Raw genomic sequence first — 15,717 nt, forward strand, 5'->3', positions numbered from 1 at the left:
TTATCAGTCACTCTGAACAGAGCAGACTCCATTTTGTTATTTTCAAACTAACAAAAGACACAAGATTTCTATCCCTTCTGTAAAACTAACCACTTCGCCATTTGCTAAGGAATGCTTAGTATATACAACCTAGAGATAAGAAATGAGAACGGGGGATGGACAGACTGTCTAAATGCTAATGGAATATAATCATTTCTAAACCCAGACATTTGTGACAGAGAAGATTAAATAATTTAATTTTACTTTCTATTGTACATTGTAATTTGAGGTGAAACTTAGTTCACAAACTGTCATATTAGAAATTATAGCAGAAAATGGAGACACATAGTCTGGACAAAACTGAGAAAAAAGTGAAAAGGATACTTACGTTATAGGCAACATATAGATAAGCCAAAATGACGTCAAAATAGCCACCAGGAAAAGTAAAATCTTTCCTGGATAGGTATGTTTAGTGGGATGAGACTGCCATCTATAGTCCAAATACTAAAATGGTTATCTAGAAAGGAACCACCCCCTAGTGTTGCTATTGGTTCATAAACTAGTGATGAACAGAGAATCTGTTCCTTTAAAAGTTAAGACAAAGGGAAGAGAGAGTGATTCAGAGAATCAGGGCAATCAGGCAATCGGCAATCAGAGCAATCAAAGATCAAGGCAGATGCAAGGGCATGCAAAGGAAGCAGAGAAGTGAGCAGTCGGGGACAATGCAGAGAGGCCTATGACACTCAGAAACTCTTACACTCCATGCAGAGAAAGAGATCCATGACAAACAAGTTCCTGACACTACCTACCAATCTGATGAAAATATCTACTTACTGATAATTATACTAGTTTCATTTAATTAATTTAAATTAATTAATATTTTCTAGTAGCATGATATATGACTGGATAAATCACGATCAGATTTCGATATTCAGAAATCTTAGTTATTAAAGAAAATATATGGTTATAGCATCCCAATCTGCAGATGGAATTAATATTAATTATATATATTAATGTAATTATTATCACATGTTAGCACATCGTGATATTTATCCAGCTGTATTGATTTGCTATAAAATAAGATTAAATATCTGTTTAGGCAAATTAATAAAATTCTGCTTATAGAGCATGTAGATTTCTTCTCATTGGATGGATCCAGGAAATGACTAATGACTGGTTTAAATGTTATTTTATTTAAAATTACATAAGAATAGATCTTAAATGCCTAGAAGAGGTCTAGACAGCATTGAAAGGGTTATTCTGTCAGCTAAAGTTTTTACGACTTCACGCTGCACTCGAAGGAATTCTGGTCTCTCTGTGAAACTTTTTCTTTGTCTCTGTGAAAGACAGTCATAAATCTTCTTAACAGCTATGTTGTAGATTCTATACTGTATTAACCAGTGGAAGTTTATATTACCATATTGCATTGTATATTCATATTATACTGAATATTCATTGATTATTGTCATGCATGTTACTCATTATTATTATTTAAATTGTTAATAAATTGTATCTATTTTTATAAACAATTTGTGATTTTATTTATATGGTATACATTTCACTTACACGATACGTTCTTTGGGATCTGAGAATTTAAATAGTGGGAAATTCTCTCTGTTTACTATTATTATCCCATAAATATCCCCACAATACACACACAGTGCTGAGTCCATACACACACACTGCTGAGTCCATACACACACAGACTGCTGAGTCCATACACACACACACAGACTGCTGAGTCCATACACATACATACAGACTGCTGAGTCCATACACACACACACACATAAAGACTGCTGAGTCCATACACACTGTGACAAAACCATCCGTTTGCCTGTTATGGTGGATTCGTCTATTTGGCTGTACGTGCATATAATGGCTGTTTCCCATAGCCCAACCGTACGAATGACTATTTTGACCGAACAAAGCTACCGAACGGATGGCCACCCAGAATAGAAGTGTGCTGCTGGTTAACCTCTTGATCCCAATTAGAACGTTGTGGTTAACCGCAGAAACTTCTCAATTAAACCGATTTCAGGGTGGTCGTCGTTCGTATGTCAACCACGAGGCAGCGGCCATTTTAAAATGCACGAAAGCCCAGCGGTGTTCGGCTCGGATTTCATGGAACTAAAAACGGACACTCTTTCTGCCGAACACCGCTGAACCAACGGGTCGCTTAGCTGTCTCGACGAACACGTACGAACACTGGCTGTTCAGGAGTTTTACTGCATACGAAAGTACTGAACCCAGGTAGCCTTCCCATGGAGTCAATCGCATACCGAAGGACTGTACGAACTTTGACTCCATGGCGATTGAACTATACGCATGGGATCTGAGCGCTATTCGTCAATAATATGCACTCAGATCCAGGCTATCTGGGGATATGTGATACGAATGTAGAATATTCGGTTATTATAAAGTTAAATATTTTCATGTACTTTCTGTTTTTATGTTTAAAATGGCGATGTGCCTTTGTCCTGGAGATAATTGCATTACTTCCCAATTATCTCCAGGGCAGAGGGGAGGGAAACATAATGCATTGTGGGAAGAGTCTGTGACTGTATGTCTGAAATGTACTTTTGTCCTACTGTAATTACAGTCTTCCATTTGGTCCCCTAGGGGAGTGTCCACCAAGTGGGAGACCCGCATAATACGGAGCTTCTGTCTCGTTTGTGGGGAAGGGGAATTACTATTGGAACAGCGCTTTCGTTATTTCTAGCTGTGGAAGGAGTTCGACTGAATTGCTGATCGGGAGTTGCCGCGTTCGTACACTCCGTTCGGGAGTTGGAGGGTCGGCTGAATTGAAACTGCATTTCTGGAGAAAAGGGATTATCTACTAAATGGTGGCTTTACGTCCCTGGCGGTGAGTGTCGTAACACACACACACACACAGACTGCTGAGTCCTTACACACACAGACTTATGAGTCCATACAAACACAGACACATCGACTGCTGAGTCCCTACACACACACACACACAGAGACTGCTGAGTACATACACACACACGCACACAGACTGCTGTGTCCATACACACACATACAGACTGCTGCGTCCATACACACACACACACAGACTGCTGAGTACATACGCACACAGGCTGCTGAGTACATACACACACACGCACACAGACTGCTGTGTCCATACACACACATACAGACTGCTGCGTCCATACACACACACACACACAGACTCCTGTGTACTTACACACACACAGACTGCTGAGTCCATACAAACACAGACATATAGACTGCCGAGTCCATACACACACACACACACACACACACCGAGACTGCTGAGTCCAGACACACACACTGCTAAGTCCATACACACATACCGACTGCTAAGTCCATACACACACTGCTGAGTCCATACACACACACATTCTGCTGAGTCCATACACACACACACTGCTGAGTCCATACACACACACACATACTGCTGAGTCCATACACACAGACTGCTGAGTCCATACACACACACAAACACAGACTGCTGAGTCCATACACACATACAGACTGCTGAGTCCATACACACACACACTGCTGAGTTCATACACACATACAGACTGCTGAGTCCATACACACACTGCTGAGTCCATACACACATTCAGGCTGTTTAGTCCATACACACACTGCTGAGTCCATACACACACAGTGCTGAGCCCATACACACTGCTGAGTTCATACACACATACAGACTGCCAAGTCCATACACACACACTGCTGAGTCCATACACACAGCAGACTGCTGAGTCCATACACACACGGTGCTGAGTTCATACACACCGACAGACTGCTGAGTCCATACACACACGGTGCTGAGTTCATACACACAGACAGACTGCTGAGTCCATACACACACAGTGCTGAGTCCATACACACATACAGACTGCTGAATCCATACATACAGACCGCTGAGTCCATACACACACACAGACTGCTGAGTCCATACACACACAGTGCTGAGTTCATACACACCGACAGACTGCTGAGTCCATACACACACAGTGCTGAGTTCATACACACAGACAGACTGCTGAGTCCATACACACACAGTGCTGAGTCCATACACACATACAGACTGCTGAATCCATACATACAGACCGCTGAGTCCATACACACACACAGACTGCTGAGTCCATACACACACAGTGCTGAGTCCATACACACACACTGCTGAGTCCATACACACATACCGACTGCTAAGTTCATACACACACACTGCTGAGCCCATACACACACACAGACTGCTGAGTCCATACACACACACAGACTGCTGAGTCCATATACATACATACAGACTGATGAGACCATACACACACACAGACTGCTGAGTCCATGCACACACACGGACTGCTGAGTCCATACAAACACAGACACATAGACTGCTGAGTCCCTACACACACACACACACACACACACACAGACAGCTGAGTCCAAACACACACACACACACACAGACTGCTGAGTACATACACACACAGACTGCTGAGTACATACACACACACATACTGCTGAGTACATACACACACAGACTGCTGAGTACATACACACACACACACAAACAGACTGCTTAGTCCATAAACATACATACAGACTGCTGAGTCCATACACACACACACACAGAGACTGCTGAGTCCTTACACACACACAGACTGCTGAGTCCACACACACACACACAGACTGCTGAGTACATACACACACAGACTGCTGAGTACATACACACACACACAGACTGCTGATTCCATACACACACACACACAGACTGCTTAGTCCATACACATACATACAGACTGCTGAGTCCATACACACACACAGAGAGACTGCTGAGTCCTTACACACACACAGACTGCTGAGTCCATACACATGCACAGACTACTGAGTACATACACACACAGACTGCTGAGTACATACACACACACACAGACTGCTGAGTCCATACACACACACACACACACACACAGACTGCTTAGTCCATACACATACATACAGGCTGCTGAGTCCATACACACACACACAGAGACTGCTAAATCCAAACACACACATACAGACTGCTGAGTCCATACAAACACAGACACATAGACTGCTGAGTCCATACACACACACACACACACACACACTGCTGAGTCCATACACACAGCCTGCTGAGTCCATACACACACACAAACACAGACTGCTGCGTCTATACACACATACAGACTGCTGAGTCCATACACACACTGCTGAGTTCATACACACACTGCTGAGTCCATACACACAGACAGACTGCTGAGTCCATACATACACAGTGCTGAGTCTATACACACAGACTGCTGAGTTCATACACACATACAGACTGCTGAGTCCATACACACATACAGACTGTTTAGTCCATACACACGCACTGCTGAGTCCATACACACAGACAGACTGATGAGTCCATACACACAGACTGCTGAGTTCATACACACATACAGACAGCTGAGTCTATACACACACAGTGCTAAGTTCATACACACACACTGCTGAGTCCATACACACACTGCTGAGTTCATACACACACACTGCTGAGTCCATACACACAGACAGACTGCTGAGTCCATACACACACAGTGCTGAGTCCATACACACATACAGACTGCTGAATCCATACAAACAGACTGCTGAGTCCATACACACATACAGACTGCTGAGTCCATACACACACAGTGCTGAGTCCATACACACACACTGCTGAGTCCATACACACATACCGACTGCTAAGTTCATACACACACACTGCTGAGCCCATACACACACACAGACTGCTGAGTCCATACACATACATACAGACTGATGAGACCATACACACACACAGACTGCTGAGTCCATGCACACACACTGACTGCTGAGTCCATACAAACACAGACACACCCACACAGACTGCTGAGTCCACACACACACACACAGACTGCTGAGTCCATACACATACATACAGACTGATGAGACCATACACACACACACACAGACTGCTGAGTCCATGCACACACACGGACTGCTGAGTCCATACAAACAGACACATAGACTGCTGAGTCCCTACACACACACACACACACAGACAGCTGAGTCCAAACACACACACTCACACACACACACAGACTGCTGAGTACATACACACACAGACTGCTGAGTACACACACACACACACAGACTGCTGAGTACATACACACACACACAGACTGCTGAGTACATACACACACACACAGACTGCTTAGTCCATACACATACATACAGACTGCTGAGTCCATACACACACACAGAGAGACTGCTGAGTCCACACACACACACACACACACACACACAGACTGCTGAGTACATACACACACAGACTGCTGAGTACATACACACACACAGACTGCTGAGTCCATACACACACACACACACACACACAGACTTCTTAGTCCATACACATACATACAGACTGCTGAGTCCATACACACACAGAGAGAGACTGCTGAGTCCTTACACACACAGAGACTGCTGAGTCCATACACATGCACAGACTACTGAGTACATACACACACAGACTGCTGAGTACATAGACACACACACACAGACTGCTGAGTCCATACACACACACACACACAGACTGCTTAGTCCATACACATACATACAGGCTGCTGAGTCCATACACACACAGAGAGAGACTGCTGAGTCCAAACACACACATACAGACTGCTGAGTCCATACAAACACAGACACATAGACTGCTGAGTCCATACACACACACACTGCTGAGTCCATACACACAGCCTGCTGAGTCCATACACACACACAAACACAGACTGCTGCGTCTATACACACTTACAGACTGCTGAGTCCATACACACACTGCTGAGTTCATACACACACAGACTGCTGAGTCCATACACACAGACAGACTGCGGAGTCCATACACACAGACTGCTGAGTTCATACACACATACAGACTGCTGAGTCCATACACACATACAGACTGTTTAGTCCATACACACACACTGCTGAGTCCATACACACAGACAGACTGATGAGTCCATACACACAGACTGCTGAGTTCATACACACATACAGACAGCTGAGTCTATACACACACAGTGCTGAGTTCATACACACACACTGCTGAGTCCATACACACACTGCTGAGTTCATACACACACACTGCTGAGTCCATACACACAGACAGACTGCTGAGTCCATACACACACAGTGATGAGTCCATACACACATTCAGACTGCTGAATCCATACAAACAGACTGCTGAGTCCATACACACACACAGACTGCTGAGTCCATACACACAGACTGCTGAGTCCATACACACACACAGACTGCTGAGTCCATACACACAGACTGCTGAGTCCATACACACACACACAGACTGCTGAGTCCATACACATGCACAGACTTCTGAGTACATACACACACAGACTGCTGAGTGCATAGACACACACACACAGACTGCTGAGTCCATACACACACACACACAGACTGCTTAGTCCATACACATACATGCAGGCTGCTGAGTCCATACACACACACAGAGAGACTGCTGAGTCCAAACACACACATACAGACTGCTGAGTCCATACAAACACAGACACATAGACTGCTGAGTCCATACACACACACACTGCTGAGTCCATACACACAGCCTGCTGAGTCCATACACACACACAAACACAGACTGCTGCGTCTATACACACTTACAGACTGCTGAGTCCATACACACACTGCTGAGTTCATACACACACAGACTGCTGAGTCCATACACACAGACAGACTGCGGAGTCCATACACACACAGTTCTGAGTCTATACACACAGACTGCTGAGTTCATACACACATACAGACTGCTGAGTCCATACACACATACAGACTGTTTAGTCCATACACACACACTGCTGAGTCCATACACACAGACAGACTGATGAATCCATACACACAGACTGCTGAGTTCATACACACATACAGACAGCTGAGTCTATACACACACAGTGCTGAGTTCATACACACACACTGCTGAGTCCATACACACACTGCTGAGTTCATACACACACACTGCTGAGTCCATACACACAGACAGACTGCTGAGTCCATACACACACAGTGATGAGTCCATACACACATTCAGACTGCTGAATCCATACAAACAGACTGCTGAGTCCATACACACACACAGACTGCTGAGTCCATACACACACACTGCTGAGTCCATACACACACACAGTGCTGAGTCCATACACACATACAGACTGCTAAGTCCATACACACACAGACTGCTAGGTCCACACACACACTGCTGAGTCCATACACACAGTGCTGAGTTCATACACACATACAGACTGCTGAGTCCATACACACACAGTGCTGAGTCAATACAAACATACAGACTGCTGAGTCCATACACACAGACTGCTGAGTCCATACACACACACAGACTGCTGAGTCCATACACACAGACTGCTGAGTCCATACACACACACAGACTGCTGAGTCCATACACACATACAGACTGCTGAGTCCATACACACACAAGCTTCCTTACTAGCAGACAGACACACACACACACACAGAGCATATCAAGCCTACTTGTTGCTGGGGGTCAGACAGCCATCTTCTTGCCTTTCCGGTGGGGGCGGGGCTTATGTGCGGGAGGTGGAACCTGTGCCGGGGCGCCTGTTAGTGCTACCTCTGGCCATAGACAGCCCCCAGCACCGTTCCAGCTGAGCCCCTCTGCCCTGTTTGACAATATGTAAGAATGTAAGAACATGGCCAGCAAGTTGCTGGCTTTTGGGGGGTCCAAGGGGGGCACAGCGACGCCACTGGTACCAGGGTGCCTGTGACCTAACCTTATGGCCTCCTAAGCTCTTCATCAACTACAGCAATTACATTGTGTGAATGCATTGTAGTTGCTGTGATAGCAATCTGTTATCCTTATCGTATTAGGCTCTGAGATTTTGAAATGCAGAAAATAGATCACTACTTTATTGATTTTCAGATGTGAATAGGAACAGGGCATTATTATTTTGACTACCCCAAATACAGAAAGTATTAATTTGTCAAAGGACATCGATGTAACAAGTTCCATTTCATTTCTAGGGATTGTTTCATATCATGTTATTGATGTCAACAAACAGTTGTAGAATATATTTAGTGTGTATAGTGCTATTTAGTAGCAATAGAATTGTATTCATTTTGTCAATCAAAGCATGCATACATTTGTTGAGTTCTGACTGAGTGCATTATAGGGTCTTGTGGTGAGATTTTATAAGTAGAGATATCACATTAAATGTTGCCATTCCATTGCAACGTATTGGTCATACTTCTTTCCCTGATCTGACGATCTTATTGTGATGTTTTATTTTTAAAGGTTAGGTTGTTCTTTTCATATTTTAGATGTGAGATGTCAGTTTGATCAATAGTCTCTGAAACCAGGGTAGCAATAAAATGGCTGTTGTAACATTCTTTGAAGTTCATTGTGAACTGGTATCTTGGATGTAACTCCGTAAAGTGTATATTGAGCCCAAGGTGTATTCATTTATCTCTAGAAGTTCAAACAGATATTGAAGGTATTGGTAGTTTTTCCAGAAACCCAAAAGCTTTCCGCACCTTGCATTTTTATTTTATTTTGTAAAATATATGAAGGGCAAGTTTACACACAAACAAAAATATTTCAACCATATGACAGCCAGAGCTCCTATCAGTGGAGGCTAGTCCACAAGGATTGGTGGGGCGTATTTATTCAAATAAAATGAAAAAGCTTATCTAATCAAGGCAAAATGTCGGGGCATTTAAAAAAAAAATTATGTTTGGGACGTATAGACCTCAAATATACTTAATCTGCTGTAACTTTGTTTCCAATGTCACTTGTTCGCTGTAGGCTGTATAATTTCCTGTCTTTCATGGTTGTCATTGAGGAACAGCATCAATGGGTGGAGTACATCTTCTTTAAAATGGTCGATTTCCAAATACATGTACATGTTGATTTATGACGTTGAACAGGATATGACCTCTCATTGGATCTATCCATCTATCTTTTGGCCTCCACATAGAAAAGCTTGCATCTAAACTTTATCTAAAACTAGGTGCCCTGTACAGAAACAAATCCTGCCTAAGCCCTACAGTAAAGGAAAAGATTGTACAGCAAATCATTGATTATGGGGATGTAGTATATGCAACTGTACCGCAATCCCACATTAATAAACTCAATACATTGAATAACTCATTCTGGCGATTTGTGCTACAATGTAATTACAGGACCCACCATTGTGACATGCTAAAAGAACTAAACTGGCTGTCCAGATGCACCCTTCATCTTTCTAGCCTTGTGTTTAAGAGCTTTTCTGGGAAACTCCCACCCTACCTGAGCAAAATGCTCTCCTCGGCTGTTCCCACCTCCTATAACCTCCGATTCAGTACCGCAATTGTGGAATGACCTAAAGTCCTTTAAGAGATCCCTCTCTACCTACCTCAAAACAGAATGCACGTGTCATGGTTGATTATATATTTCCTACCTGTTCTATGTTAAATTTTGTATATATTGTTTATTAATATTTTTTTTGTATTTTATTGTACCATAATGTATTAATGCAATGTTTTGTGGACCCAGGACATACATGAAAACGAGAGAAATCTCAATGTATCTTTCCTGGTAAAATATTTTATAAATAAATAATATAGATCATAATCTTTGGCTGCTGAGAGATTTGGAAAGTGCATTCTAGATCAAAAGCATCTTGAGCAGGGGTCAGCAACCTACGGCACATGTGCCATGCATGAAACTTGAGGCGTCTTTGTACGGCACTTAAAGCTGCAAGAGCCAAACAGGCTTTGGCCTATCAGGAGTCCTAGTGGGACTTCAAATATCTGCTAGTGCAAACAGATCGGTGATTGCAGGTGGGGAGGGTCAATCCTCAGTTTACGTATTGCAGCACTTAGAGGAACTATATCACAGCACTTGTGAACGGGAATCCACACTGAAGTAGAGTATCCCACAGCAGCTATCGAAGCTCCTGCCTTTGACCTGTACCTGGCCAGCCTTGTCTCTACTGGACCACAGGGAATCCACCCACACTGTAAGATATACACAGAGCTGCAGAAGAAACCTCCTCCTCATACAAATAATACAAACAGCCCCCACAAAAACACATTCACAGTCTCCACAACCTCAACACCACTGACGTCCACATACACTCAAACAACCCTACAAGCAGCCCCACACATGCAATACCACAAGCAGTCAAACACATAATGTGACATATTGACCACACACAAGCAGCCCCCGTACAAAGCTCACATCCATAAGTATCATACACAATACCACAAATTTCTCATGAACTTACACTGTGTAATATAACAGCCCACACACTGACAAATACAATGGTACAACGCAACTGCAGCATTCTAAATAACACAAGCAGAATACGTCAATATAGACACCTCAGTTAAAAAATTTTTTACAAAATAGAATCGGCGCACAAAGGGACTTCAGAATCTTGTTTTGGTGCAGTACTACTAAAAGGTTGCCTACCCCTGAGCTAGAGTGTATGGCTATATATTATTGCTATATACTGCTAATAGCAACCATTCCACAGCACAAAACCATGTAGTTAAAATAAAATGAATGCAAAATTAAATACAATAAATATAGTTTTTGTAATTAAGCTTGCTATAGAAGAAACAGTTTTTTTAAGGATTACGGTATATAGATAAACATTCCTGTGTGGTACAGCGATTTCCAATGTAAAATCCGCAGAGCAGAGAGAAACCCACATTTACAGCAGGCTGGATTAATAGGGATTAACTCAATAATCCATCAAATACAGAAAGCACTTTAAATAGACCTAATTAATTAATACAAGGGAAAGCTTGCAGCTAATCGATATTGTCAGGGAAGACCTTGCTGGAAAGAAAATGCTTATGAAATTAAAGGGACACTCCAATACTGTGAGTATTCTTTTACTTGCATAGGTTATTATGTCAGTAAATCCTTTATCTTTGTACACACTGTCTTAATACTGCAGGAACAAACATGCCAGCTGTCCTGAATTATCTGTGAACAGTCCTTTTTTTTACACCCACCTCGCACGGGGATAGCACAATACAGTACATAAATGGGCCTGCAGGAGACGGCCACGTATGTGAATTACCTTGAGTGCAAACAAGTCCTGCAGGAGCACTAACGGGAACGGCGTTCCTGCTGTGGAAAAAGTGCAGGAATGCCGTTCCCACACGTTCCTGCAGGAATCGAGCCCTGGTTTTAACCCTTTAATCACTAAACCGTGATGGGGGAACCTATTCAGTTAGAAATACAATATAAAATATGTTAGGAATACATAATGAAGTATGTTTTTACATGCTTGATTGCCAGTTAGCTTTCTCTATCTGTCGCTATTTAGTAAGGGGCAAAACATAACTTGCAGAAACAAGTATAATTCTTTTTATGGACAAACAAAAGGTGATGGAAGCAGTGGTCACAGCTTTCAAATCTTTCTCTCACAAAAAATGTTATTCTTGTCTTAGTCCACTTAGATCTAAATACATCAAATTGCAGGGAATCAATAAACTGGGAGTTACATAGGATTGCCAAGGGAACTGCAAAATTTAACTTTCCTTGTCAATTTTGTACAGTGATTAATGAATAACTCCAGCTGAGATCAATGATTTCAAAACTTGATCATCAGCCATGAAACCAGCAAAACCGTTCAGTAAACAGTCCTTCAAAAATCTGTAAATACTTCTTTGATTTTCCACTTCTAAAGTACAGAGATACAGGGAAAAAAAACTCTATCATATTTTTTATTTTCAATTTTATAGTATGGTGTTGTGGCGGGAGAACACTCAAGAAACCACACACAGAGAATCCGAACGCAGGTCAATTCAGGAAGCAAAGATGTTTATTTTAACCAACCGGGTCTCAGACTGACTCTTGTCCAACGTCTGAACTCTGGAGTCTTGAAATACAGGCTTTTTATAGACTATACATCCCCTATATGTACCCTTACACCAATCAGCAAACAGGATACACAGGATTACCTTATATGGACAGGCAATATGAGACTTGGAGAGAATGGAATGTGGTGTCAGTTCTTGCACATGCGCATTACATTGATGACCGTATCTTAGCTACGTGTTACTACCTAACAGATACTTGTACTTGCATATGCCACGTGGAGATTTTAGGCCTAGTAATTTTTGGGCCTAGCTGAGATCCCGTTACAGTATTTCAGCAGATCAAATGTCTAACAATGCATTATATAAACAGAAATAATGTTACTAATAATTTACAGTGAAAATATTTGTATCTATATTTGTATTCATGTATAAATGTAGATGAATCATATGAATTAAAACTGGGGAACGCTTAACGAGTGAGCACTGTTACCAAAGTCATTATATATAAAGTTCCCTTTGACATGGGCTGGGTAGAAGAGAAACAATGTGAAAATGTAGGGGAAGATTTAAGGAGTAGGTGTTGGAAGGAAGAATAGGTTCTATTCGAGTCTTTATAAAATGGATGAGAGTTCCACTGTATCTACATGCCAAATAGAATGGAGCCTGGCCTTCTGTAGTTGGTCATTTTTAAGAGAGACCTTTAAGAGACCAGAAGCACTTGTTGATGGGGTGGTGGTATTTCATGACACTTACAGAATGTCCAGGTGTGTAATCAGGCTTCAAAAATCCAAAGGCAAGCATCTACAACTGCACAAATCTGACTTACTAGATCGTGATCCACAGAAGATAATCAGAAGAAGTTTAATTTCAATATTAAATTAATTAGTACTGTTCAGAACATGGGGTAAAGATGGTCAGATATCAATAAAATCAATAATTATTCAAATCTCTAATAGAAAAACAGCAACTTCCTGTGATTACAGCTGTAATTGTTTTTCAGAAACTTAGAAGGCATGACAAGTGGTCTTTAAATGCCAACACACATCATTCGTGTTGTTGGTCCACTCGAGTATTAGGGACCTCTAATTCTTACACTGGCAGCAGCTGGGTTTGGGAGTACATTCTGGATTACAGCATGGTCTAAGTGAAGTGTCAGTACCCAAGTTAATCTGACTCTCTCCATACTCCATGGAACTTTCAAATTGGTCACGCGTTTGTAAAATCTCATGAAGCACTGGTGCCAAATCTGTGGGGATGCCTCTGTTTAGCAAGTTGTAATTCTCAGCAGGGTCCAGATGCAAGTCAAATAGCAATGGTGGGTCATGGGCAGTCAGTAGGGCAGTAATGCGACAGTCTGGATCTGGAGTTGTCTCACTGTGGAAAGCTCCTTTGGAAGGATTACATAGAAACATGCATTAAAAGTTAACATATGATTCCCTGTGGACTTATCAATGACAGTCATGTTTGGACCTTGCCTGTTATGCTATAGATGTCAGTGTTGTGGGGATATTTATGGGATGATAATATTAAACAGTCGAGAATTGCCCACTATTTCAATTCTCTTAGATCTTAGAGATCGTTATCATGTAAGTGAAATGTATTCCATACAAATAAAATCACAATTTGGTATAAAAATAGATATAATTTATTGTGACAAATAAAATAATAATAATATTAGGCAGCATGCATGATAATAATAATCAGTGAATATTTAGTATAACATGAGTATGCAATACAGTGGAATGGCTATACACGTTCCAATGGCTAACAGCATCAACTGTCAAGACTTTAGATTTATGAGGGTACTTCACAGACAGAAAGCTAAACTTCCAGCGAAAAAAAGTCGTAAAACATTGGCTAACAGTTAAATAGACTGAGTAACCCTTTCAATGCTGGCTAGATCCTCCTAGGCATAAAATATCCTATTCTCATGTAATTTTCAATTAAAATAACATTCAAACCAGCTCATTAATCATTTCCTGGAACCATCGAATAAGAATAATCTACCAGATTCTATAAACCGAATTTTAATTTGCCTAAAAATATATCTTATCTTATTTTAGAGCAAATCAATACATCTGGATAAAAACAGCGGTATGCTAACACGTGATAAAATCACACTAATATATAATTATTCTTAATTCCACCTGCAGAATGGAATGTTTATAACTATATATTCTTTAGTTAACTAAGATTTCTCAATATAGAAATCTGACCGTGATTTATCCAGTCATATATCATGCTATTAGATTTTTAATTAATTTAGATTAAATAAAACCAGCATAATTACCAATTAAGTAGATATTCTCATCAGATGAGTAGGTAGTCCCAGGAACTTGAATGCGTGTATGATTGGTTGTATGGAGGTATGTAAGTAATAGTAAAAAGTAAGTGTCAAGGAGCGTTTCTTGAGTTGGGTCCAAGAGAGTTTGAGTGTTAGTCCCAGAGTGAATATCTGTCATGGATCTCTCTGCATGTCCGAATCTGAAAGCCCAACTCCAACTCTTCTCTCTTCCCTTTGTCCTAACTTTTAAAGTGCCAGATTCTCTGTACGTCATCAGTTGGTATAACCAATAGGATACTGAAGGTGTGGTCAACCTGCAGATTGCAATTTAGGTATTTGGTCCATAGAGGGCAGTCTCGCCTCACTAAACCTTCCTATCCAGGAAAGAGTTACCTTTTCCTGATGACGATTTTGACGTCATTTGGCTTATCTAAAAGGACTACCATAACTTAAATTTACTGTTAGTTCAAAGCGTTTGCCTCAGTCTTTGTGGCAACGACTTTGATCGTAATTTCTAGAATTGACATGTCTGAACTCAATTTTACCCCTTGCTTACAATA

The 15,717-nt window shown here is 41.6% G+C and overlaps 1 protein-coding gene across 1 annotated transcript in view; it reads right to left on the reverse strand.

Moving 5' to 3' along the window:
• Positions 1–12,857: 12,857 nt before the first annotated feature.
• The window catches only part of LOC134603314 (arylsulfatase A-like), a 56,153-nt gene continuing 53,293 nt past the window's right edge, over positions 12,858–15,717 (reverse strand). Inside the window, exon 8 of the mRNA XM_063449169.1 lies at positions 12,858–14,260. Within this exon, the coding sequence (XP_063305239.1) occupies positions 13,956–14,260 (305 nt within the window). The 3' untranslated portion in view covers positions 12,858–13,955. The remainder of the gene's footprint in view (positions 14,261–15,717) is intronic.

This window comes from Pelobates fuscus, chromosome 3 (assembly GCF_036172605.1).
Source record: "Pelobates fuscus isolate aPelFus1 chromosome 3, aPelFus1.pri, whole genome shotgun sequence".
Taxonomy (NCBI): Eukaryota; Metazoa; Chordata; class Amphibia; order Anura; family Pelobatidae; genus Pelobates; species Pelobates fuscus.